At 39.3% G+C, this 23,339-nt stretch overlaps 1 protein-coding gene across 6 annotated transcripts in view; it reads right to left on the bottom strand.

The window, feature by feature from the left end:
- Positions 1-23,339, bottom strand: part of ABCA6 (ATP binding cassette subfamily A member 6) — a 76,705-nt gene that overhangs the window by 8,333 nt on the left and 45,033 nt on the right. For all 6 annotated transcript variants that reach the window (XM_051825892.2, XM_051825891.2, XM_070060394.1 and 3 more), the window contains 12 exons: positions 23,083-23,196; positions 18,769-18,888; positions 16,819-16,896; positions 15,593-15,684; positions 13,820-13,940; positions 13,171-13,288; positions 11,585-11,676; positions 10,696-10,874; positions 10,165-10,240; positions 9,995-10,089; positions 7,624-7,743; positions 7,292-7,432 (listed from right to left, as the gene is read on the bottom strand). In XM_051825892.2, the coding sequence (XP_051681852.2) occupies positions 7,292-7,432; positions 7,624-7,743; positions 9,995-10,089; positions 10,165-10,240; positions 10,696-10,874; positions 11,585-11,676; positions 13,171-13,288; positions 13,820-13,940; positions 15,593-15,684; positions 16,819-16,896; positions 18,769-18,888; positions 23,083-23,196 (1,346 nt within the window). The remainder of the gene's footprint in view (positions 1-7,291; positions 7,433-7,623; positions 7,744-9,994; positions 10,090-10,164; positions 10,241-10,695; positions 10,875-11,584; positions 11,677-13,170; positions 13,289-13,819; positions 13,941-15,592; positions 15,685-16,818; positions 16,897-18,768; positions 18,889-23,082; positions 23,197-23,339) is intronic.

Raw genomic sequence — 23,339 nt, 5'->3', positions numbered from 1 at the left:
GACATCGAAAACCTAAATAGACCCATAACTGAAACAGAAATTGAAACAGTAATAAAGGCCCTCCCAACAAAGAAAAGCCCAGGACCAGATGGATTCACTGCTGAATTCTACCAGACATTTAAAGAAGAACTAATCCCATTTCTTCTCAAACTATTCAGAACAATCGAAGAAGAGGGAATCCTCCCAAATTCTTTCTATGAAGCCAGCATCACCTTAATCCCTAAGCCAGAGAAAGATGCAGCACTGAAAGAAAATTACAGACCAATATCCCTGATGAACATAGATGCAAAAATCCTCAATAAAATTCTGGCCAACAGAATACAACAACACATCAGGAAAATCATCCACCCAGACCAAGTGGGATTCATCCCTGGTATGCAGGGATGGTTCAACATTCGCAAATCAATCAATGTGATTCACCACATTAACAGACTGCAGAAGAAAAACCATATGATTATCTCAATTGATGCAGAGAAAGCATTTGATAAAATTCAACACCCTTTCATGATGAAAACTCTAAGCAAATTGGGTATAGAAGGAACATTCCTCAATATAATCAAAGCAATTTATAAAAAACCCACAGCCAGCATCCTATTGAATGGGGAAAAGTTGGAAGCATTTCCACTGAAATCTGGCACCAGGCAGGGATGCCCACTCTCACCACTGCTATTTAACATAGTTCTGGAAGTTTTAGCCAGAGCCATCAGACAAGAAAACGAAATCAAAGGAATACAAATCAAGAAGGAAGAAGTCAAACTATCCCTCTTTGCAGACGATATGATTCTGTACTTAGAGGATCCAAAGAACTCTACTAAGAGACTATTGGAACTCATAGAGGAGTTTGGCAAAGTGGCAGGATATAAAATCAATGCACAAAAATCAACAGCCTTTGTATACACAAGTAATGCCATGACTGAGAAAGAACTGCTAAGATCAATCCCATTCACAATAGCTACAAAAACAATCAAATACCTTGGAATAAACTTAACCAAGGACGTTAAAGATCTCTACGATGAAAATTACAAAACCTTAAAGAAAGAAATAGAAGAGGATACCAAAAAATGGAAAAATCTTCCATGCTCATGGATTGGAAGAATCAACATCATCAAAATGTCCATTCTCCCAAAAGCAATTTATAGATTCAACGCAATCCCAATCAAGATACCAAAGACATTCTTCGCAGATCTAGAAAAAATGATGCTGAAATTCATATGGAGGCACAAGAGACCTCGAATAGCTAAAGCAATCTTGTACAACAAAAACAAAGCCGGAGGAATCACAATACCAGATTTCAGGACATACTACAGGGCAGTTGTAATCAAAACAGCATGGTACTGGTACAGAAACAGATGGATAGACCAATGGAACAGAATTGAAACACCAGAAATCAATCCAAACATCTACAGCCAACTTATATATTGATCAAGGATCTAAAACTAATTCCTGGAGCAAGGACAGTCTATTCAATAAATGGTGCTGGGAAAACTGGATTTCCACGTGCAGAAGCATGAAGCAAGACCCCTACCTTACACCTTACACAAAAATCCACTCAACGTGGATTAAAGACCTAAATCTACGTCCTGACACCATTAAGTTATTAGAGAACATTGGAGAAACCCTTCAAGATATTGGCACAGGCAAAGAATTTCTGGAAAAGACCCGGGAGGCACAGACAGTCAAAGCCAAAATCAACTATTGGGATTGCATCAAATTGAGAAGTTTCTGTACTGCAAAAGAAACAGTCAGGAGAGTGAAGAGACAACCAACAGAATGGGAAAAAATATTTGCAAACTATGCAACAGATAAAGGGTTAATAACCAGAATCTACAAAGAGATCAAGAAACTCCACAAAAACAAAACCAACAACCCACTTAAGAGATGGGCCAAGGACTTCAATAGACATTTTTCAAAAGAGGAAATCCAAATGGCCAACAGGCACATGAAAAAATGTTCAAGGTCACTAGCAATCAGGGAAATGCAAATCAAAAGCACAATGAGGTTTCACCTCACCCCGGTTAGAATGGCTCACATACAGAAATCTACCAACAACAGATGCTGGCGAGGATGTGGGGAAAAAGGGACACTAACCCACTGTTGGTGGGAATGCAAACTGGTCAAGCCACTATGGAAATCAGTCTGGAGATTCCTCAGAAACCTGAATATAACCCTACCGTTCGACCCAGCCATCCCACTCCTTGGAATTTACCCAAAGGAGTTTAAATTGATAAACAAAAAAGCGGTCTGCACCCTAATGTTTATTGCAGCACAATTCACAATAGCCAAGACCTGGAACCAACCTAAATGCCCATCAATGGTAGACTGGATAAAGAAATTATGGGATATGTATTCTTTAGAATACTATACCGCAGTAAGAAACAACGAAATCCAGTCATTTGCAACAAAATGGAGGAATCTGGAACACATCATGCTGAGTGAAGTAAGCCAGTCCCAAAGGGACAAATACCATATGTTCTCCCTGATCGGTGACAACTGACTGAACACCAAAAAGGAAACCTCCTGAAGTGAAATGGACACTATGAGAAATGGTGACTTGATCAGCATAGCCCTGACTGCTAATGGACAACTTAATACATTATCCCTCATAGTATTTTTTTTTTTGTCTGTTCTACTTAATATGACTGGTTTAATTCTGTAATTATCACACAGTTATTCTTAAGTGTTGAAAATTAACTGAAATGTGATCCCTGTTAAACATAAAAGTGGGAATAAGAGAGGGAAGAGATGTATAATTTGGGGCATGCTCGGGCTGACTTGCCCCAATTGGTAGAGTTGGAAACATACTAGGGGATTCCAATTCAATCCCATCAAGGTGGCATGTGCCAATGCCATCTCACTATTCCAAGTGATCAATTTCAGTTCACAATTGATCATAATGAAAGGACTAAGAGTCAAAGGGAGCACATAAACAAGTCTAGTATCTGCTAACACTAACCGATAGAATAAATAAAGGGGAGAGTGATCCAACATGGGAAGTGAGATACTCAGCAGACTCATAGAATGGCGGATGTCCTAAATAGCACTCTGGCCTCAGAATCAGCCCTAAAGGCACTCGGATCTGGCTGAAAAGCCCATGAGAGTATTTCAGGCATGGAAAGCCAAGACACTCTGGCAAAAAGATCTCTGTGAGTGAGATCCCAGTGGAAAGAACAGGTCTTCAAAGAGGGAGGTGCCTTTCTCTGAAGGGAGGAGAGAACCTCCACTTTGACTATGACCTTGTCTAAACAAGATAAGAGTCGGAGAACTCAAGGGGCTTCCATAGCCTTGGAAACTCATGACTGGTGCATAGGGAGATTACTGATGCCATAAACAGGAGTGTCAATTTGTAAAGTCAACAACAGGAGTCACTGTGCACTTACTCCTCATGTAGGATCTCTGTCCTTAATGTGCTGTACACTGAGGCTTAATGCTATAACGAGTACTCAAACAGTATATTTCACTTTGTGTTTCTATGGGGGTGCAAACTGTTGAAATCTTTACTTAATGTACACTAAACTGATCTTCTGTTAAAAAAAAAAAAAAAAAAGAAACTATCAATTCCCAACTTGACTCTCACTGTATTAAACATGACAATAGGTCTGATCTGATTTCATCATCATTTAAAAAAAAATCATCTATTATTTTTCACTTTATGTTTCTGTGTGGGAACAAACTGTTGAAATCCTTACTTAATGTATACTAAGCTGATCTTCTGTATACTAAGATAATCGAAAATGAATCTTGATGTGAATGGAAGGGGAGAGGGAGTGGGAAAGGGGAGGGTGGTGGGTGGGAGGGACGGTATGGGGGGGAAAGCCATTGTAACCCATGAGACGTACTTTGGAAATTTATATGCATTAAATAAAAGATAAAAAAAAAAAATTGGCTTTCACTTGCTTAGAGATTCAAGAAATATTTCCAACTACATGTTTTCATAAATTATTTAACAGCTAAAATCATTTACTAAGTTTTCATTTGATATCACTTACAGTAAGAAATCTGGGAAGGCTGACTTGTTCCCTGATTTCTCCTCTATTCTCTTCAAAATGGGAAACTGATTCTGTTCTGACGGACTCTCAGTCAGGATGCACAGTTTGATCTTTAGACCTTACAAAAGGGATGGCTAACATATATTCTGTAATAATAGCCTGGCCACAAATAGAAGAAATTATGATTTCATGGCTAGATTTATTTTGCCATGGGCACAGTAAAAAGGCAAAACCTCCCTTTTCAAACAAAGGAAGAGAAAGTCTTAATAATTACTTCAAAATTTATAAGACATAGCTTTCCTCGTGGGTACTTCTTATGTCACAAGAAAACCACCGTCATAACACGCCTGTGATCATATATTTGTAGCTCAGGCCACCAAAGACTAGGGGCAGGATTGAGCACTGCCGTGGCTGATGTTCCTAAAGGCTGCCTCTGTGGTCTACTTTAACAGAGACCAGGAGGAAGAGAAGTAAGCTAGGCAGCGGGAGCAATGTAAGGATAGGTGGCAGGCCAATTAATGGCTGCTTTACATGGTGACCTGCCATCAAAGAGACCCAACAAGGCCGGTATACCCCAAATGGCGCCTGTTTTCAAGATCAGGAATCAGGGCATTGGGCAAGCAGTTGTTGTGACAGAAACTGGCTCCTGCAGAGCCCTGTCAGCTCTGCCAAGAGCAAGGCCACTGGAAATAAAGCTGCCTTGGGAATTGAAGGACTCCTGGGTCAGAACCGCAGACTTGTTGGCCCCAAGCTGAAAATGCCCTTCACTCTGCCCAGCTTCCTGTCACCACCTTCATCAGGGGGACAGCCTAGAGTCAGTAACAATCCAGGCGGGGCTGTAAATTTACTCTTAGAGATGCCACTTATTTGTTACTAACCTCCTATGCAAGCCAGCTCTCCTCCCAGCCTAGCTAGGTAGTGGAAGTCAACAGGGCGTCTTCCTTAAGGAGGTTCACAACTCCCTTATGATGCCTCTTCCAGGATCCCTTGTGTAGAGATAGATAGGTCTGGGCCTCACACATACCTGGCCAAGCCTTATCACTCACCTGATTATGATCAACCCCACCCCACCCCCCACCACCAGTTTCTATTTGCCTCTCAATGGGAAAACTGCCTCCTTGTTTGGATAGCACCTTTTCTAGGTCCTCTAATAATGACTGTGCCCTTAGTTCTGGACCCTGTGTATGTAATCTGCTTGTTGGATTCATTTCCTCCAGACCTGAAGCAGTGAAATTCTAGATTGCCAGGCACATGAAACCTGGATGGAGACAGTTTCTCTGAGCTGGCACTGCAACCCCCTCGAGAGGCCACTTTCTGCTGGAATCCTGTCTTGACCACAGGTCCCTACGCTGTCCCTACTCAGCTTGAAGAAATCCGAGCAGTCCTCGTCCTAATCCCTGACAGCAGCCAGTGTTTCCATAAGCAGAGGGAGGAAATGAGAGAGCCCAGACTAGAAGCAGGCCAGACTAACTCCATCCCAGATTCTTGCCAGTACATAACCACTAAACAAAACAGGAGTGTTCTTTGTCTGTGGCAACCAGGCATTCAACTGTCTTCCCACTAATTGGACAGGACTCTTGCTTCTCTGTATCCCCCTTTGTCCTCACTTTGGCCATCTTTTCCACCGTGGGCAATGTCTCTAATATCTCCTTTTATCCTCATAAGCATAGTTCTCCTATTTCTACCATGTACAATCAATTTATTCCAATGGTTTTTGCAGGAACAAATGACTGCTATATCTCAAGCCATCATGCAGGAACAACACAAGACTGCTCTTCTTCAATCAGTCTGATCCAGAGTATAGATACTGTGCCCTGTATCAACACGCCATATCAGCAGGAGGTAGCCAGAAAGAAAATGGTGTCCCATCTCCTTATCCATGCTCAGAGTCAGGATTGATACAACAAGGACATAAGCCTTCGCCATTTTAGGTTCTTGTTACCACTGTCTTCTTTCAAGAGTCCAATTCAGTCTTACACACTGTTGTTCCCCATCCCACCCCCTGCATTCTTCCCCAGGCTTGGAAGCCAGAGGGCCAAATTTTAAGAACCTGTATGAGGAAGCTCAACTCTGCCTACTGCCCCCCACCCCCACCCCCTTCCTTAGGCCACCTATGTGTTTGGCCTGTGGTTTGGCAGATGGTCAGCCTCTGTGAGTTTATGTTCTTTGAATAAATTCGATCTGGCTGTGAGCTTTTACCTGGCCTCCTCTTTGTCCTGTGCCCCTTTTGCTTACATTGGGTGCCCTGTGTGTGGAGGCAGCAATCTGTGCCCTTTTCCTTACAGGAACCAACCGCAAAATAAAAGGTCATCCTTGTCAGAAAGCTAATTTGCTGAGAAAGGTAGGACATTTGGAGAACAGGATGTTTCTTTAACTTAAAACTTAAAAATATTTAAGTAAAAAAATCTACAAATTTCCTTGACCTCTCAGAACATCTGCACCCTAAGGCATCCATGCGTTACAGTGGCTGTAACACCACATGCCCTCTTCTCAGCTCATCTCCACGCAGGAGTTCGGTGTCCCCGTGCCCCCAAGACTGATCAGACCTCCAGTACTGACTCTCCTCAGACCAGCCCCTGCTCTGCCCATCTTACCATTCATGATCTCCCCACCTATATCAAAATTTCTTCTCTTATTTGTGATATCAAAAGTCTGAGAATAGTAATGAGTTATATGTCTGGCAAATGCCTCATAATTCTATTACATTTACACTGGGCTGAAATGGAAACAGCAGGTGAGTCCTATTTCTTTGATGAGCTTACCTCTCTAAGGAATTTCAAATTCACTCCCTAGTCCACTTCCTTGCCCTCACTCCAATAACTTGCACACACACACACACACACACACACACTCACTTTTCTGTTCGCCATTTTGAAGCATGAAGAGGAGACTTTGATAATCTCAATTGCTATTTTATCCTATGAATGCAAGGCATCTACTTTAAACACATCTTTAAATTTCAAATATTTATGTGTTTTAAATATTTGTGGGGTGGCCAGAGGTGTTGCCATAAGCTCCACTGTAGTTCTGCATAAGTCCAGCTCATCTAAAGTTCCTTCCCCCGCACTGTTTCAAGGAAAAACCCCAGATGGCTAAGAAGGATACCCCTGGGCTACTCAGTTCCCTGGGGATAGAGCTTCCAGGGTAGCTCCCAATCTCTTAGAATCTAAAAACTCAACAAATCAGTTTTTGAGATTCCTAACTTTCATGTTGAAGTCAAATCATCATGAAGCCATCACAGAGCAAAAAGGGAATTGCTGAAGGGGTAAAACTTACATATTTCTACACAATTAAAGATTTTTCACCTTTCTTGCTGTGCAGCCTGTGGGAAAAGCTTCACAATCTCCTTGTGGACCAACGTCACTTGAGAAGGTTCTTTCACTTTCACTTTTAGAATATAATCCTGGCCAAATTTTCTTTTCAGGTGTTCAACGGAGCCAATGCATCTATGAACAGGGAAGACATGTCAGAAAATGGGTGCCCTTCATTTTTGGCTGTTATTCTTAAATTTCAATTGTAGAGAAAAGGTATCATAGAGAAAGCCAAATGGAAGGCTCTAGCTGCTCAAGGTTAGTGTTCCCTTTCTACAGGAAATTCCCATTTGGGTGTCAAGTGCAAGCTCAGGAGAGACACCCACCTCAGCCTTCCGGACACCATGATTGCCAGGCGGTCACACAGCGCCTCAGCCTCAGCCAGGTAGTGGGTGGTCAAGAGAATACCCTTTTCTGTGTTTTTTACAGCTGCCTGGATTGCTTGCCTGACATGAGGCAGGAAATTAACAGTGTTTAAAATAAAACATGAAGAACAGCAACAAAAAAATAGAGATATGGAGAAATAAATTCATAGATAAAATACAGTTTATGAATTATATTCAGATTCTAATTCAAAAACACCATAGATATATGAATACAAGGGTACTTTTAAAAGTTAATGGAAAATGGAATTAAAAGGTAGACCACACGGAGACAGGCATTTGGCCTAGAGACTAAGAAATTAGCTAGAATGCCCATGTCCCATATCAGAGTACCTGGGTTTAATTCCAGACTGAGCTCCTGTTTCTAGCTTCCTGCTAACGCACACCCTGAGAGGTAGCAGTGATGGTTCAAGTAGTAGTATTCCTGCCACCCATGTGGGAGATCTGGGTGAGTTCCCAGCTCCAAGTCCAATCCAGACTCAGGCATTGTGAACGTATGGGGAGTAAACCAGTAGCTGGAAGTGCAAGCACTCTCTCCCTTTCCTTCTCTCCCTCTTTTAAATAAATAAAAGGTAGCACCCAATTTCCATGAACCTTTTAAAGACTCCCTTGTCCTTACCAGGATTTTTTTTAGTTTATTTACTTTTTATATTTATTTGAATGGTATAGTAAGAAAGAGAGAGAAAGAGAGAGATAATCTCCTATCTGCTGGTTCTTTCCCCAGATGCCTATAAGAGCTGGCGCTGGACCAAACAGAAAGCAGGAACCAGGAAACCTATCTGGATCTCTCAAGTGGGTGGAAGGAACTCAAGAATTAGAGCCATCACCTGCTGTCTCCAGGGTGTGCATTAGCAAGAAGCTGGGTAGGGATGGCAGCTGGACTAGAACTCAGGCGCCCTGAAATGGGATGCTGGCACCTCAAATTGCGATTTAACTCACTGTGCCACAATGCCCACCTTTGACTGGGCTTTTGACACCTCAAAGAAAAGCTTTAAATATTTTTAGATGAGCTAGTGGTATTGTGATCATGTTAAGAAAGAAAACTCTTTGTATTTTGGAAATAGTATCTGAAATGTTAATAAGTAAAAGGATATATTGCTCAACATTTCCTTCAAACTAACTGGAGGGTGGGAAAGGAAGTGGGTGGAGGCATGGATGAAATAAGTTAGCTTTCTATTGATAACTGTTGAAACTGGGTGATAGTTAATACCAGATTCATAAATGACTCTCTACATTTGTATTTGATTGCTATAGTAAAGTTTTGATAAAAAATGTGAGATAAGTTGAACACTCATATGAAACGACACTGTTAGTCTGAAGAGTAATTTGTAGATAAGGAAGTAAGATCCCGGGACTGGAATTGTGGTATTGCTGATACAGCTTATGCCACTGGTGAGTGAGATGCCAGCATCCCATATAGATACTAGTTTGTGTCCTGGCTGCTCCACTTCTGATTCAGCTTCTTGCTAATAGCCTGGGAAAAGCAGTGGAAGATAGCCCCTGCTATTCACGTGAGAGACCTGGATGAAGCTCCTGGCTCCTGGCTTTGGCCCTATCTCTCCGTTTCTCTCTGCAACTCTAACTTTTGAAAAAAACAATAAGAAAGAAGGGCCAGCAGTGTGGTGTGGTGTAGTGGGTAAAACTGCCGCCTGCCACACCAGCATCCCATGTGGGTGCTAGTTCAAGACCAGGCTGCTCCACTTCCCACCCAGAGCCCTGCTAATGTGCCTGGGAAAGCAGCAGAAGATGGAACAAGTACTTGGGCCCCTGCACTCACGTGTGAGATATGAAAGAAATTCCTGACTCCTGGCTTCTGCCTGCCCCAGCCCTAGCTGTTGTGGCCATTTGGGGAGTGAACCAGTGGTTCGAAGATCTTTCTTTCTCTCTGTGTAACTCTGACTTTGAAATAAATAAATGAATCTTTAAAAAAAGAAAATAAGTTACCACAAAAACAAAATTGGATAAGCAAATTTGACAGATTAAGTGAAAAGGAAGAAAAGAAAATGAGCAAATACGTCAGTTAAGTATCTCTAAGAAAAAGGGTAGAGTGAAAAATGGAAACAGTTACAGATATCTCAATAAGTAAAAGGAACTAAAACTCAAATACAATACTTAGGGTTTTTTAAAAATCCAGAGTACCTTACAAATATGATCCAGATTAGATATTATATAAAGATTTGTTTTCCTAATATTATGAATTATCTCCACTGAATCATGAACCAATATAAATGAGGGCTGATCTTCCAAAATCAGTTTTAAAAAGCAAGTTTATCTAACATTTATGCTTGTAGGTCTGAGTTATAATAATGCTTACCACATTTGCTGCTGCCCTGTTGGATCCATGCCTGTAGATGGTTCGTCCAGAAGCAGAACAGGTGAATCTCCCAGAATGCTTAGCACAAAACACAGCTGAAACATAGAGAAATACCCCATTGGCAACCATGTGGAATCAGCCAACAGAAGAGCATCAAATACTACACATACCTTTCTAGTGATTCCTGCTGTTAACTTCTGCACTGGAACATTCAACTGCTCATGCAGATTGAACGCACTCACTAACCTGCAAGAAGACAAGATGAGAAGATGCAGTCAAGAGAGGATTTCTGGGAAATGCATGCACACAGAACTGTAACTGTAGCTAAGAGAAGCTTGGCAGAACTATCCTCAAAACTGTAACTTGCAATAAAAGGAAAACTATTGATTTTGGAACATGAAATATTTTTTACCTCATAGAAAGTTGTTAAGAAAAGCTAGAATTCTGAATAAGAAACTGAAATGGATGGTTGTTCATAATTATCCATTCACTTATTTCTTATTGGTTATTTTATACCTTCTTTTTTAAAAAAAAAAATCCTTTCTTCAGGGATGCAGGAAATCAGATCTTGTCCTCTATAGCTGTTTTACCACCAATGCTTTTCAAAAGCAGACATGTCATTTCTACTCTCTGTTCTTTATCAGAAAATTAATCATCATGGCACACCCTCCCGTCCTGAGAGACATACAACTCCTCTGTACCGATAAATGGCTATGGCAGCGTCCCCTCTCTTCAGGCCTTTCACAGCCGCGTACAACTCCAGGTGTTCCTTCAGGGTCAGGAAGGGCCACAGCACATTCTCCTGAGGACAGTACCCCAAGAACTTGACCATGTCTTCTCCTTGGTGACTCCCAACTGAAGTGCATCCTTTCAGTTCCACCTACAAAAGGTAAAGGACTTCATTGTTTAAAGAAGCTGACATATAGCTAAGAAATGCCTAAACTGTATAAGCATCAAAGAGAGGTTACAAAAATTGTTTCACATTTTATAGAAAATAATTTCACCACTAATATAAAAACCATAGTCTTACAGGACAGGGGGAAAGACCTAACATGCTCAAGTGATTCCTAAGAAATTCTGATGAGGGACTGGCACTGTGGCACAGCGGGTTAAACCTCAGCCTGCAATGCTGGCATCTCATATGAGTGTCGGTTCGAGATCGATGACTCTGTTTCTGATCCAGCTCCCTATTGGTGCACCTGGGACAGCATCAGAGGATGATCCAATTACTTGGGCCAATGAACTCACTTGGGAGATCTGGAAGAAGCTCCAGGTTCCTGGCTTCAGTCTGGCCCAACCCTGGCCATTGTGACCAATTGGGGAGTGAAACAATGGATGGAAGATATCTCTCTCTCTCTAGCTTTCTTTCTCTCTCTTCTGCTCTCTCTTTAATTCTGCCTTTCAAATAAATAAAAAATTAAATTTAATAAATAAATAAGAAATTGTGATGAGTAAAAGGTCCTTGGTTCCTGCTGGCCATTCAATTGCTGTTATAACACTTGATAAATTTACCCAAGACAAAAATTATATAGCATTGCAGAGATACAATGTATAGTTATCATGGAAACTTTTTTTTAAATTTTTCACTACCTCTCCAGCTGTTGGCTTTGTGATTCCAGATATCATTCTAATAGATGAACTTTTACCAGCGCCATTGGGTCCTAGTAATCCCAAAATTTCACCTGAAAGAAAGAATCTGACTTTCAATATTGGGAACAAAATACTGATTAACATAAACCTGATACTTCATGAATCTTCTGAGATTTGTGTACCCTTCAATTAGTATAATTTAAAAGTTTGTATCATATATGCAACTCATGTCAGCAAAACATATTCTTTAATTATTATAATTAGACAAAATATTAATGAAAATTTATGGGTTTGAGGTCCATCTATTTCCTCCTAGATTTCTCATTTTAGTTAAAAATACACCCAAACTGTTTTCTATAGTAGTTGGCTGCTGTGTTGAGCATATATATTAGCATGTTTCACATAGTTAATGGGCAAATAGAATTAAAAGACATTGCAGGGTGGCCATTTAGCCTAGTGGCTAAGACATCAATTAAGACTTCTACATCTCACATCAGAATAGCTGGTTTCCATACCTGACTCTGGCTGCTGACTGCACCTTCCTGCTAATGTGGGCCCAGGGAGACAGCAGTTAAGTTCCCGCCACCCATGTGGGAGCCTGGACTGAGTTACTACCTCAAGGCTTTGGTCCTTGGGCATTTGGGGAGTAAATAAGTAGATGAAAGCTCTATGTCTCTCTCTTTCTGTATATGTGTACCTCTGTACCTCTGTGTATGTGAATACACACACACACACACACACACACACAAGAATTTTAGGAAAGATAATACACACTTTCCATGAACTTTTTGAAGATCGCTCATAGAAATGATTCCTAAACCTGGAAACTCAAGGACATTTTCTTCATCTCGAATTCATCCAAGCTATCATGATCTTTCATCTCAACTGATCTTAACTTGCTCCTCAACCTGAATTCACAAACTTATAGTACGCAGTCTACTCTTAATATAAATTAAACAATGATGAAAGCCTGCCTAAAACCTTCAGTTTACTGGCATTCTGGTAACTCCTTGCTGTTTTAAAAAAGAAAATTGTACCTAACCTGGCCCTTCCCACCTCTTTGATAACATCCCTTCCATATGCAGAAGCACCCATTGGTCTCTGGGTTGTGATTCACTCGAACCATGTTGCTGTGCCTGAATCCTGGCCTTTGCTGTTTCCTCTGCCCTGTTGTTCATATTTCTTGATGCTTCGTGGCCATCATCTTGTTACCCAGAGTTTTGTTTAAGAATCACTGCTCAAGAGAGGCCTTCCTGACCCCAACTGAGTGTAGCTTCAAGTCATTCATGCCATTTCACATATTCTAATGTTTCACAAAGAATTTATAATTAATATATGGTGTTTTTCTCACTAAGACATTTTACTTACAGATTGTTCCCCCTTCTAGAATGTGAAATTCATGAGGATGGGAACTTTGCCTATTTTCTTCCTGTCTCTTCAGAGCCTAAGCTAGTTCCTGGAACAATTAAAAAATAGGCATATTGGATGAATGAATGAAAGAAGGAGCAAGCAAATAAAACGGTGCCTATAATATACTCAATGGGTATTTCTAAAAATAATGGTCAATTTAAAATAGAATTACAAACCTTTCTTAACACAGAAAGAGATATTTCTTACTGCTATTTTCTTCTTCCTCCTGGAACAGCAGTTTTTCTTCTGACCTTCATATTCTTTGTGTAGACAGCTGGCAAGTATGACTGGTTTCTAGAAGAGATAATGGAATGATTTTTCACAGAAGATCTATAAACTCTGTGTTCTTATGTCTTCCTTTCTTATATCACAAACCAAAGTATATTTTGTATTCCAAGTAGTCTATATTGCTTGTTTAAAATATAATATGCATTCATTGATGTAGACAATATTTCTTGCTTCTAAATTGACTGAGAAAACAACACATTTTATTAGGAGCTGTACCAGAATCTGGATGAGCTCATGGAAACATTTTGGTACCTAAATAATTTCTGTCCATCATTTTATAACAAATACTACTTAAATTCTTCAATTTATGCTATATATATATATATATATGTTTTAAAACCATAGTTATAATTATCAAAACCTATTTTTCTCAGAATGTGCTCTTTCAGCTTCATGGACGCTCCAAAGAAGTGCTTGCATATTTAAAGACTGCAAAAATGTACCAAACTTTCAAAATGAAAGCCAGAATGCCTGACTCCACTATTGATAGTTCTTGGATATGCCCATCAGCATCTCATGTGTCACGTGCTTTTCTACCTCATCTGATTTTGAAGTGGTCAGGGCGGCTGCTGTTCTTAATCTTTCTGCTTGAACATCTTCATCTTCATCTACAGTTTCTTCTGGATTCGGTCGAGCATCTCTACTTTGGGGGAAAATCCTGTGGAGAAAACGAAATATTACATGTAGTTTTGTAGTTGTCAAAGAAATATTAAAAAATGCATTTCTGTGGTTTTACCATTGCCCTTCGTTTCAATAAACTGTTCCTGAAGATGATGACTCTGTCAATGTGACTTCTCTTTTTTTCTGAGAATGTCTACCTCACTAGCCACAATCTTTCTTGGAATTGCTGTCCTTCCTGTAAGTGTTTCTGACCCTTTCAAATCTGTCAACAAGCACTGCTCTTTTCTCTTTTTTAAAAAAATTTACACACACACACACACACATAAGCTTTAGTTTTTAAGCAACAAACTGTAAATATTTGCTGATGGCACTATTATACACAGAGATAATCCAATATAATCCAAAAACAAATACAAACTAATAAGAGAATTAAGCAAGATTATCAAGTATGGGATCAATGCATACAATCGAGAGGATTGCTATGTACCAATGAGAAACAAATAGGAAACAACTTTAAAAGACAAAATACAGGCCAGGCTGGCACCGCGGCTCAATAGGCTAATCCTCCACCTAGCGGCGCCGGCACACCGGGTTCTAGTCCCGGTTGGGGCGCCCGATTCTGTCCCGGTTGCCCCTCTTCCAGGCCAGCTCTCTGCTGTGGCCCGGGAAGGCAGTGGAGGATGGCCCAGGTGCTTGTTCCCTGCACCCCATGGGAGACCAGGAGAAGCACCTGGCTCCTGCCTTCAGATCAGCGCAATGCGCCGGCTGCAGCACGCCAGCCATGGCAGCCATTGGAGGGTGAACCAATGGCAAAAGGAAGACCTTTCTCTCTGTCTCTCTCTCTCACTATCCACTCTGCCTGTCAAATAAATAAATAAATAAAATAAAATAAGACAAAATACAGACTAAGAAATGAAATTCATAAGAGAAATGGGACAAGGAAGGATTAATCTACATAATATCTTCATTATTTTTTTAAAAAAAGTATAGTAGTGTATAATGCCTATCAGTTTTTTAACAAAACACTGTATTTGCAGCAAAACTGACACACACAGACCCCTTCTCCCTCCCTCTCTCCCTCCCTCCATTCCTATCTTTATTTCTTTCATTCTTTCTATTTATCCTTTCCTCCTTTCTTCCCTTTCTCTATTTTTGTCTTCCTTCTTTCCTCCCTACCTTCCTTTTTTCCCTCCCTTCCTTTCCTCCCTCTCTCTCTCTCTTCCTCTCTTTCATCAAATTGATGTCTTCCAGTTCTAACCATTCTGCCGCTCTTTCCTCTTTTTATGCTCACAGGAATCCCCTTTTAACCACACCAAATATTTGTTTTAACATCTTTACTGCTGATCTGTCCTAGAGTATCTCTACTTATGAAATATTCTGAATTATGCTGCTATACCAATTCTATCCCATCTTCTGATCAATGTATAACCACCTTGGATGGGAGACTGGCATCCTCAAGTGCTTACTAAATTTCAAGAAACTTAAGACTTACCTTAACTTCTTAATGGCAGAACTCTGCCTGGGAGTCCTATGCTATTTCGTAACAATAAACATTTCACTGCCCATAGTGACAATCATTGTGTTGCTTATATTATAAATATAAATCTATATTAACATGTTGATAGTTACAGCCACTATCCAAGAACATTAAAATATGGTAGCAAGTATGAAATTAAATTTTATCCTGACCTGAAAATAGGATCCATTTGTATTACTTTCTTTCCACATTTTAGTTCCATGCATCTTAGAACAAAAATGAATATCAAAGCCTGAAAGTAGGGCTACAAGCAAAGAAAAACAGTTTTATTTAGGCATAACTTCACAAATAAAATTTAAACATTTGAGTAAAATTGGTGGTATTTTATCTTTATATAAAATAATTATAAATTATGGGAGATAGCTAGCTAGACAGTCACAATCCAGCAGAGTGGAACTTGTCTCCTTTTGTCTCTCACAACTCATATTCAATCTGTCAGTAAACTATATCTGCAATGTATCTATAACCCAGCTACTTCTCACCCCTAGCTGTGCTAATGTCACTCAGGGCCAGGTCATTCCAATTTCTCACCTATATTATCACATACATTCCTACCTGATCTCCCCTGTTCCTCTTGCTCTAAACAACTCCTTTCACACATCACAATAACCAGAGATTCTCTTTTAATAAATGTCTGGTCCTACCACTTGGCTTAAAACTTGCCAATGATTCTCCATGAATCAAACTATAGTCAAAGTCCTTAGAAAGACCAAGAAAGCTCTGTACAGCCCCTTATCCAACTCTGCTTTGACCACCTCTCCTCTTACTCTCCCCCTTGCCCACTCTGCCACAACTGGCCCCGTCTTCTGGCTGCGTTGGAACAAATAAGGGTCAGCCTTGCAACCTGCTACTAGAATGCTCTTTTCCAAGCCTTTCTTGACCACCAAGCTAACATGGTATTATTATTTATTTAGTTTGTTGTCTGTTTCTTTCTATCAGCATATAAACTTTGTGAAGGCAGGGATTTTTGTTTCAATTTACTCCTATTTCTACAAAAGTACTGATACCCAGTATTCAAAGACAGAAGTTTTCCCAGCATAAATATGCCAATACAATCATTTTTGCTTTTATTTGATGCTTGCCTTTTATCTATAATTCAAAAGATTTGTTACATTTTATTTGTAATATTTTTACAAACTCTCTCAAATTTAGAGGGAGGGCAGTAAAAGGATAATTAATTTTATATTGAATTCTTGACTTATACAGTCAATTTATGCATATAAAAACTAACTCTAGGATTAATGTCTGAATATAACTGCTTGATCCAAGACTGAATTAAAACACTTTCAAAGTTGCCACACTTCAGGTAAAATCAAATAGTTTTACTAAATGATACTCATCCAAAAGAGTATTAGTAGAGGTAGAGAGGACTTCTTACTATCAGGCATACTAGAAGATAAACTTCAGTCAGTTCAAAATCTGAATCATTATTTTCATTATAGAACTCATGTGATATCTGAAAAGACAAAAGATATTGGATAAACAAAAATTCATCAGCTTTATGATTTGCATTTAGATAACGCCAAGTTTCACATATTGACTATGTCCCTTAGTAAGCTCAACCACTTTATGTAAACTAAAGACAAAGAAATTTCCTATGGAGAACAAGAGCCTGCCACTCAACTGTTACTGTCTCTCAACAAGCAGATAACACATGTCTGTTCATTTCCTCCAGTTTTTTTCTTTTGGCTTTAACATTTGTTGAAAGTCTTGAAAGAATAGCAGAGAGAGGTTCTGGCATTGTAATAACATCTAGGGTTCAAACAGCACCGCGGCTCACTAGGCTAATCCTCCGCCTGCGGTGCCGGCACACCAGGTTCTAGTCCCGGTTGGGGCGCCGGATTCTGTCTCTGTTGCTCCTCTTCCAGTCCAGCTCTCTGCTGTGGCTCGGGAAGGCAGTGGAGGATGGCCCAAGTCCTTGGGCTCTGCACCCACATGGGAGACCAGGAGGAAGCACCTGGCTCCTGGCTTCGGATCTGCGCAGCACGCTGGCAGTAGCAGCCACTTGGGGGTGAACCAACAGAAAAAGAAGACCTTTCTATCTGTCTCTCTCTCTCTCACTGTCTAACTCTGCCTGTCTAAAAAAAAAAAAAAAAGAATATCTGTTCTAAGTGTCCCACACAAGCCTTTTTGAGGTCCTCTTTTCCCCAAAGATGACTATTTTCCTGTCATAATAATTAGTCCCATAATGTTATTCTTTCTTAATCATTTTTTTCAGAAATTAACACTTTCTTCTTAAATAATATGTGACAGATCCATTTTAATGTATTTCACTTTGCAGGAATACTTATAGGAAGAAAATTGTTGAAGCAAAGTGATGAGTTAATCAAGAATCTCAGGCATTTATTAGTCTATTAGTCAATGGGATAGCATGTTTGTAGATGAGAAGCTTTCTAACACTTCATTAAGAATACAAACAATTAAGGGACCCTCCCCATTTCTTTAAAGCCATTTTACCTTGGATGATACAGAGCCCCAAAAAGTGTATTCTCCACTGCAGTATACTGCCCTGGCCTCACCATACACTTCTAACCACTTGAACCACATTTTATTTTCTTTCATGCTTCCTAGTCTTTCCTAGTTTTATGCCTTTGTTTCCTTCTGCTGAACATACTTACTTCCTGTCCCACTCTCCCATCAATCAATTATTACTTATCCTTTAGGAAGCTATTTAAACATCACTTCCCCAGAAGAGTTCTCTGAATCTCTGGAACACATCAGCTTGATACTTTGCCCTTCTCCTTGGTAATCTTTAAGATCTTTGCATTGACTGACTTGAGGTTTGTCTGTCTTTGTCATTTTTATTCTCTGAGCTTGGAAAGGTGGAAGGAAGGAGTGGGCTATCTTCTTCATCAGGTTTCCCTAATTACCAACACAGTGACCAATATAGAACAATATTTAATGTGTATTTTTGAATGATTGAATAGTATTATTCATGACTTTATCCTCATAGTAGATAATGAATATTTCTTGAAATAAATATTATTTTTTTGAGTATGGCATAGATTTGAATAGTATTTGATAGTGCCAGTATTTTGGAAAGTGCATAGGGAAAAGCTATTACGACAACTTTGTTGAGTTCAGTTTTTATGCAATAGAATTTACCCATTTTAAGTGTACAATTCAAGGACATTAATAATTTTGCAGAGTTGTACCAAAGATCACAATTCAATGTTAGAACATTTAATAACCTCAAAAAGATCCGTCATGCTCATTTGCTATCACTCTCTATTCTCATCAATCTACTTTCTATCTTTATAAACCTGAGCAAAATACATTAACAGATTATATAGCCAATGTTAATGACATAGTTGGGAACATTCCTTACCTTTACCAAAAAAACTAGAAATCCACACAGGGTAGCAGGAGGAAATAATATCATGCTGGTAATTATTTCAGTTATATATAAGTGATAGACTGAAATGATGCTGAGCGTCATGGTAAAGACCTACAAGGCAAGTTCAAAAGTACTGCATCAGACATACTCAGTCTATTGATATTTGAAAAAGCATTTTAAGATATAAGTATTATTATGCATTTCATAATTTTTCCATATACTCACCCACATGGCCATCACAATTTCCCCTTTTAAAGAGAGGAGGTGGTAAGGGGCTTTTGTTAATAAAAACATGCATGATCTTCAGTTCCTCAATAGAAAATTCTTAATAAATAAACAGACTGGAGATTAAGATGAAAGCTAAAATGACTAAATAGATTTCCCAAGAGTTCATTATTCAGTTCAATCCAAGATAATGGGAAAAAAAGAGGAAATACCTTCTTAATACATAAAAACCTGCACATGTTTAAATTTACATGGCAGTTTTTTATTTATTTATTTATTTATTTATTTATTTTTTGACAGGCAGAGTAGACAGTGAGAGAGAGAGACAGAGAGAAAGGTCTTCCTTTTGCCGTTGGTTCACCCTCCAATGGCCACCACAGCTGGCACACTGCAGCTGGCGCACCGCGCTGATCCGAAGGCAGGAGCTAGGTGCTTCCTCCTGGTCTCCCATGCGGGTGTAGGGCCCAAGCACTTGGGCCATCCTCCACTGCCTTCCCGGGCCACAGCAGAGAGCTGGCCTGGAAGAGAGGTAACCGGGACAGAATCCGGCACGCCGACCGGGACTAGAACCTGGTGTGCTGGCACCGCTAGGTGGAGGATTAGCCTATTGAGCCACGGCGCCGGCCCATGGCAGTTATTTTTTAAGTTAGTAAACGTATTACTGCTTTTGCTGTATTCTGTTACGTTTTGATATGTTGTATTGTCATCTTCATTTGTTTCCAAAATTTTTTTGATTTCTCTTTTGATTTCTTCAATGACCCACTGTTCATTCAGGAGCATGTTGTTGAGTCTTCAAGAGTTTGCATATGTTCTAGAGATTCCTGAGTTGCTGATTTCCAGCTTTATTCCATTGTGGTCTGAGAAGATGCATGGTATGATTTTGATTTTTTTGAATTTGCTGAGACTTGCTTTATGGCCTAGCATGTGGTCAATCCTAGAGGTTACATGCACTCTTGAGAAAAATGTGTATTTTGCAACTATGAAAAGTTCTATAGGTATCCGTTAGGTCCATTTGGTCTATAGTGTCGATTAACTCTCCTATTTCCTTCTTGATTTTCTGTCTGGCTGATTTATCCATTGTTGAAAATCAGGTACTGAAATTCCCCATTACTATTGTATTTGAGTCTATGTCTCCCTTTAAATTCCTTGACATTTCTTTTAAATAGCCAGTTGTCCTTTAATTAGGTTCATATACATTTATTATAGTTATATCTTCCTGTTGAATTGGTCCCTTAATTATTACATGGTGTCCTTCTGTGTCTCTTTTAACAGTTTTTGTGTTAAAGTCTATTTTGTCTGATATTAAGATGGCTACACCAGTTCTTTTTTGGTTTTTGTTAGTATGGAATATCTTTTTCCATCCTTTCACTTTTAGTCTACATGCATCTTTGTTAGTGAGATGTGTTCTTGTAGACAGCAGATAGATGGGTTTTTTAATCCATTCAGCCAGTATGTTTATTTTAACTGGAGAGTTAAGGCCATTTACATTAATGGTTACTATTGATAAGTAATGACTTTGCTCTGCCATTTTTCCATAAAATCTTTATTTCACCTTCATTCATAAATGAGAGCTTTGCAGAGTATAGTATTCTGGTTGACAGTTTTTTTCTCTTAAGTCTTCTGAAAGTAATCTAGCATTTCTCTTGTGCTCATTTTAGAATTTTCTTTATGTTTTACTGTGGGGAGTTTGATTACAATGTGTCGTGGTGAAGATCTTTTCTGGTCATGTCTATTAGGCATTCTATGTGTTTCCTGTACTTGGATGTCCCTTTCTTTCTCTGAACTGGAGAAATTTTCTGTTATTATTTCACTAAAAAGGCCTTCTAATAATTTCTCTCTTTCCAGAGCTTTAGGAACTCCTAGAACTCGTATGTTGGGTAATTTGATAGTATCCTGTTAATTCCCAACAGTGTTTTTTAGTTTTCTAATTTCTTGTTGTATTTGATCTAACTGTATAATTTCTTGTGCTTTGTCTTCTAAGTTGGATATTCTTTCTTCTACTTCATTGATTCTGTTGTTAAGGCTTTCCACTATATTTTCTATTTGTTCTATGAATTCTTCATTTCCAAGATTTCATTTTGATTTCTCTTTAAGATGGCAATTTTGTGTGTGGAATTTTCCTTCATGTCACGTATGGATTTCATTAGTTTGTGCATTTGTTTCTGATTACTTCTAAGTAATCCTATGATCAATGTTTTGAATTCCATTTCTGGTATTTCTTCAATCTTATCATCTTTACAATCTAGTACTGAAGTGTTGTATTCTTTCAGGGGTGTCATATTGTCTTCCTTATTCTTGTTTCTTTAACTGGTGCATTTATTATTTGGCATTTCTGGAGATACTCATTGGTTTCTTCTTTGTTTTTTCACTGTGGTGGCTTTTATCTTTGGAGTATGTCTGGCTGAATTAGTGGAGTATCTGTTTTCAGGGAATAACTAGAGGAATGTGGTAGGTGTGGCCAGGGATCTCTGTTCAGTGCTCCAGGGTGGAGGGCATGTCTGAGGTGTACCCAGGTTTGGCATGATAAATTTCTATCTTGTTTTTTTTTCACCTGAGGGGAAGTTTCTTCTTGTCTTTGGTGTAAACTCAGCTGAGCTCCTCTCCTTGATGGAGACCATTGCCCAGGCACTAGCCCCAGTGAGTATATTATTCGTCTGCTCTGCCACAAGGACCACACAAAAGATCTGTGCAGTCCTCAGTGTAAGCTCAGATTCCCAGGCAACATCCCTCGCCAGGTAACCAGGAAGCCCTGAGCATGTGGAGCCTCCCACAGTGACTGCCAGTGTCCCAGCCACACTCTGAGTCCTCCCACACAGCCTCAGTGTTTTCATAGTCCGGGCCCACAAGCCTCCCATAGTCAGGAGCACCCAGCCCCCTGTTTGTTTGCCCTACCAGACTCAGGATTCTCCACTTGGCTCATTGCTGGGCACAAACATGAACTGGCACATATGTTATGTATGTCTAAAATAGTGCCTGCTCTCTGTCAGCTTGTTACAGGACAGTTTTGCAGAATGATTGGGGAGAGAGAAAATGTGCCTCCCCTTTGTTTATTCGACTCTAGTTTGGCAGGTACACTATCCCCCAAGGGGCTCCAAGCCAGATTTCCTCTAGGAGTGAACATGAAATTTTTGTTCAACTTTGCTAGATATATACAGGAGCGTTGGCTGAAAAGAAAACAGGTGAATGTCAATAATACTCTTTCCTACTGACTGGTTCTGCCTATCTAGTATCTGGGATAACACTGAATAATGGAAGTTCATCTGTTAGCTTAACAAAAAGTTACCATGGAAAGTACACACGTAAAGGTCTTTGATGCAGTAAATTCTCAAGGCTGGCCTCAAAGACAATTTTCTGAGTGAAATACTCTGTAGTTCTTTCTGTAGCTTCTGCACTTAGATTGAATTGTGCTGATGATAGTAAGAGAGGCATTAATAGACACTATTTGGTAAATACAAAAGAATGCAACTTAGAGAAGCCAAATCAGAGTACTGTCCACTGAGGAACAAGAATAGCCATCAGCTGATCAGAAGAGTCCAAGACTAATTTTTTATAGAAGTCAGTGAGTAGCATCAGATATATTTTCTTAAAGATGATCTTTGGTTGGCTTTCTATTATCATTTCAAGACCCCTACTCCAAGAGTTGGAAGTTGTTTTCTGGTTAGATTTTGGACTACCAATTGGGGATATCAACTTTTAAAGGTACACTGAAATGTACAACCTAAGACACTCTGGGTTTCCAAAGCCCACATAAACATTTCCTGAAAAGTGTTCTGTAATTTTGGACAAACTTTTTACTTTTATGTATATTTACTAGTATAAACTGAATAAACTGTGTGCTATTGTGCACCTATATTTGGACTGTGATTCATTACATGAGTTCAGGTATAGAATTTACCACTTGTGACATCATATTGGTACTCAAAGATACTGGGATTTTGGAATATCTTGGATTTTGGAATTATGAGTGCTTAACCTATATTATTAATTTTCCCCATTGTTCAAGGTAAAAATGACTATATTTAACACTACATTGAATGTTTAAAAGTAAGTATCTCTGTATTGCATGTATTTTTTACTTACAATATAGAAGCAAAATGACCAAAGGCCACTATATTTTCCCCTCTTGCGAAAAATAAATGATATCACATATGTCAAGAAGACAAGAGATGCTCCATAACCAAATACAAATGCAACCTGAAAAGAATACAGATAATGCTATAATCAAGAAATGAAATATCTCAGAAAAGAATTAAATTACAAATATTTAAGAATATTTAACTGTGCATGCCCTTTTCAGGGTTTTTTGTTTTGGTTTATGACAAAATAAAAATGAGAAA

Source organism: Oryctolagus cuniculus, chromosome 17 (genome assembly GCF_964237555.1).
Source record: "Oryctolagus cuniculus chromosome 17, mOryCun1.1, whole genome shotgun sequence".
Taxonomy (NCBI): Eukaryota; Metazoa; Chordata; class Mammalia; order Lagomorpha; family Leporidae; genus Oryctolagus; species Oryctolagus cuniculus.
This window is presented reverse-complemented; position numbering and strand designations above follow the sequence as displayed.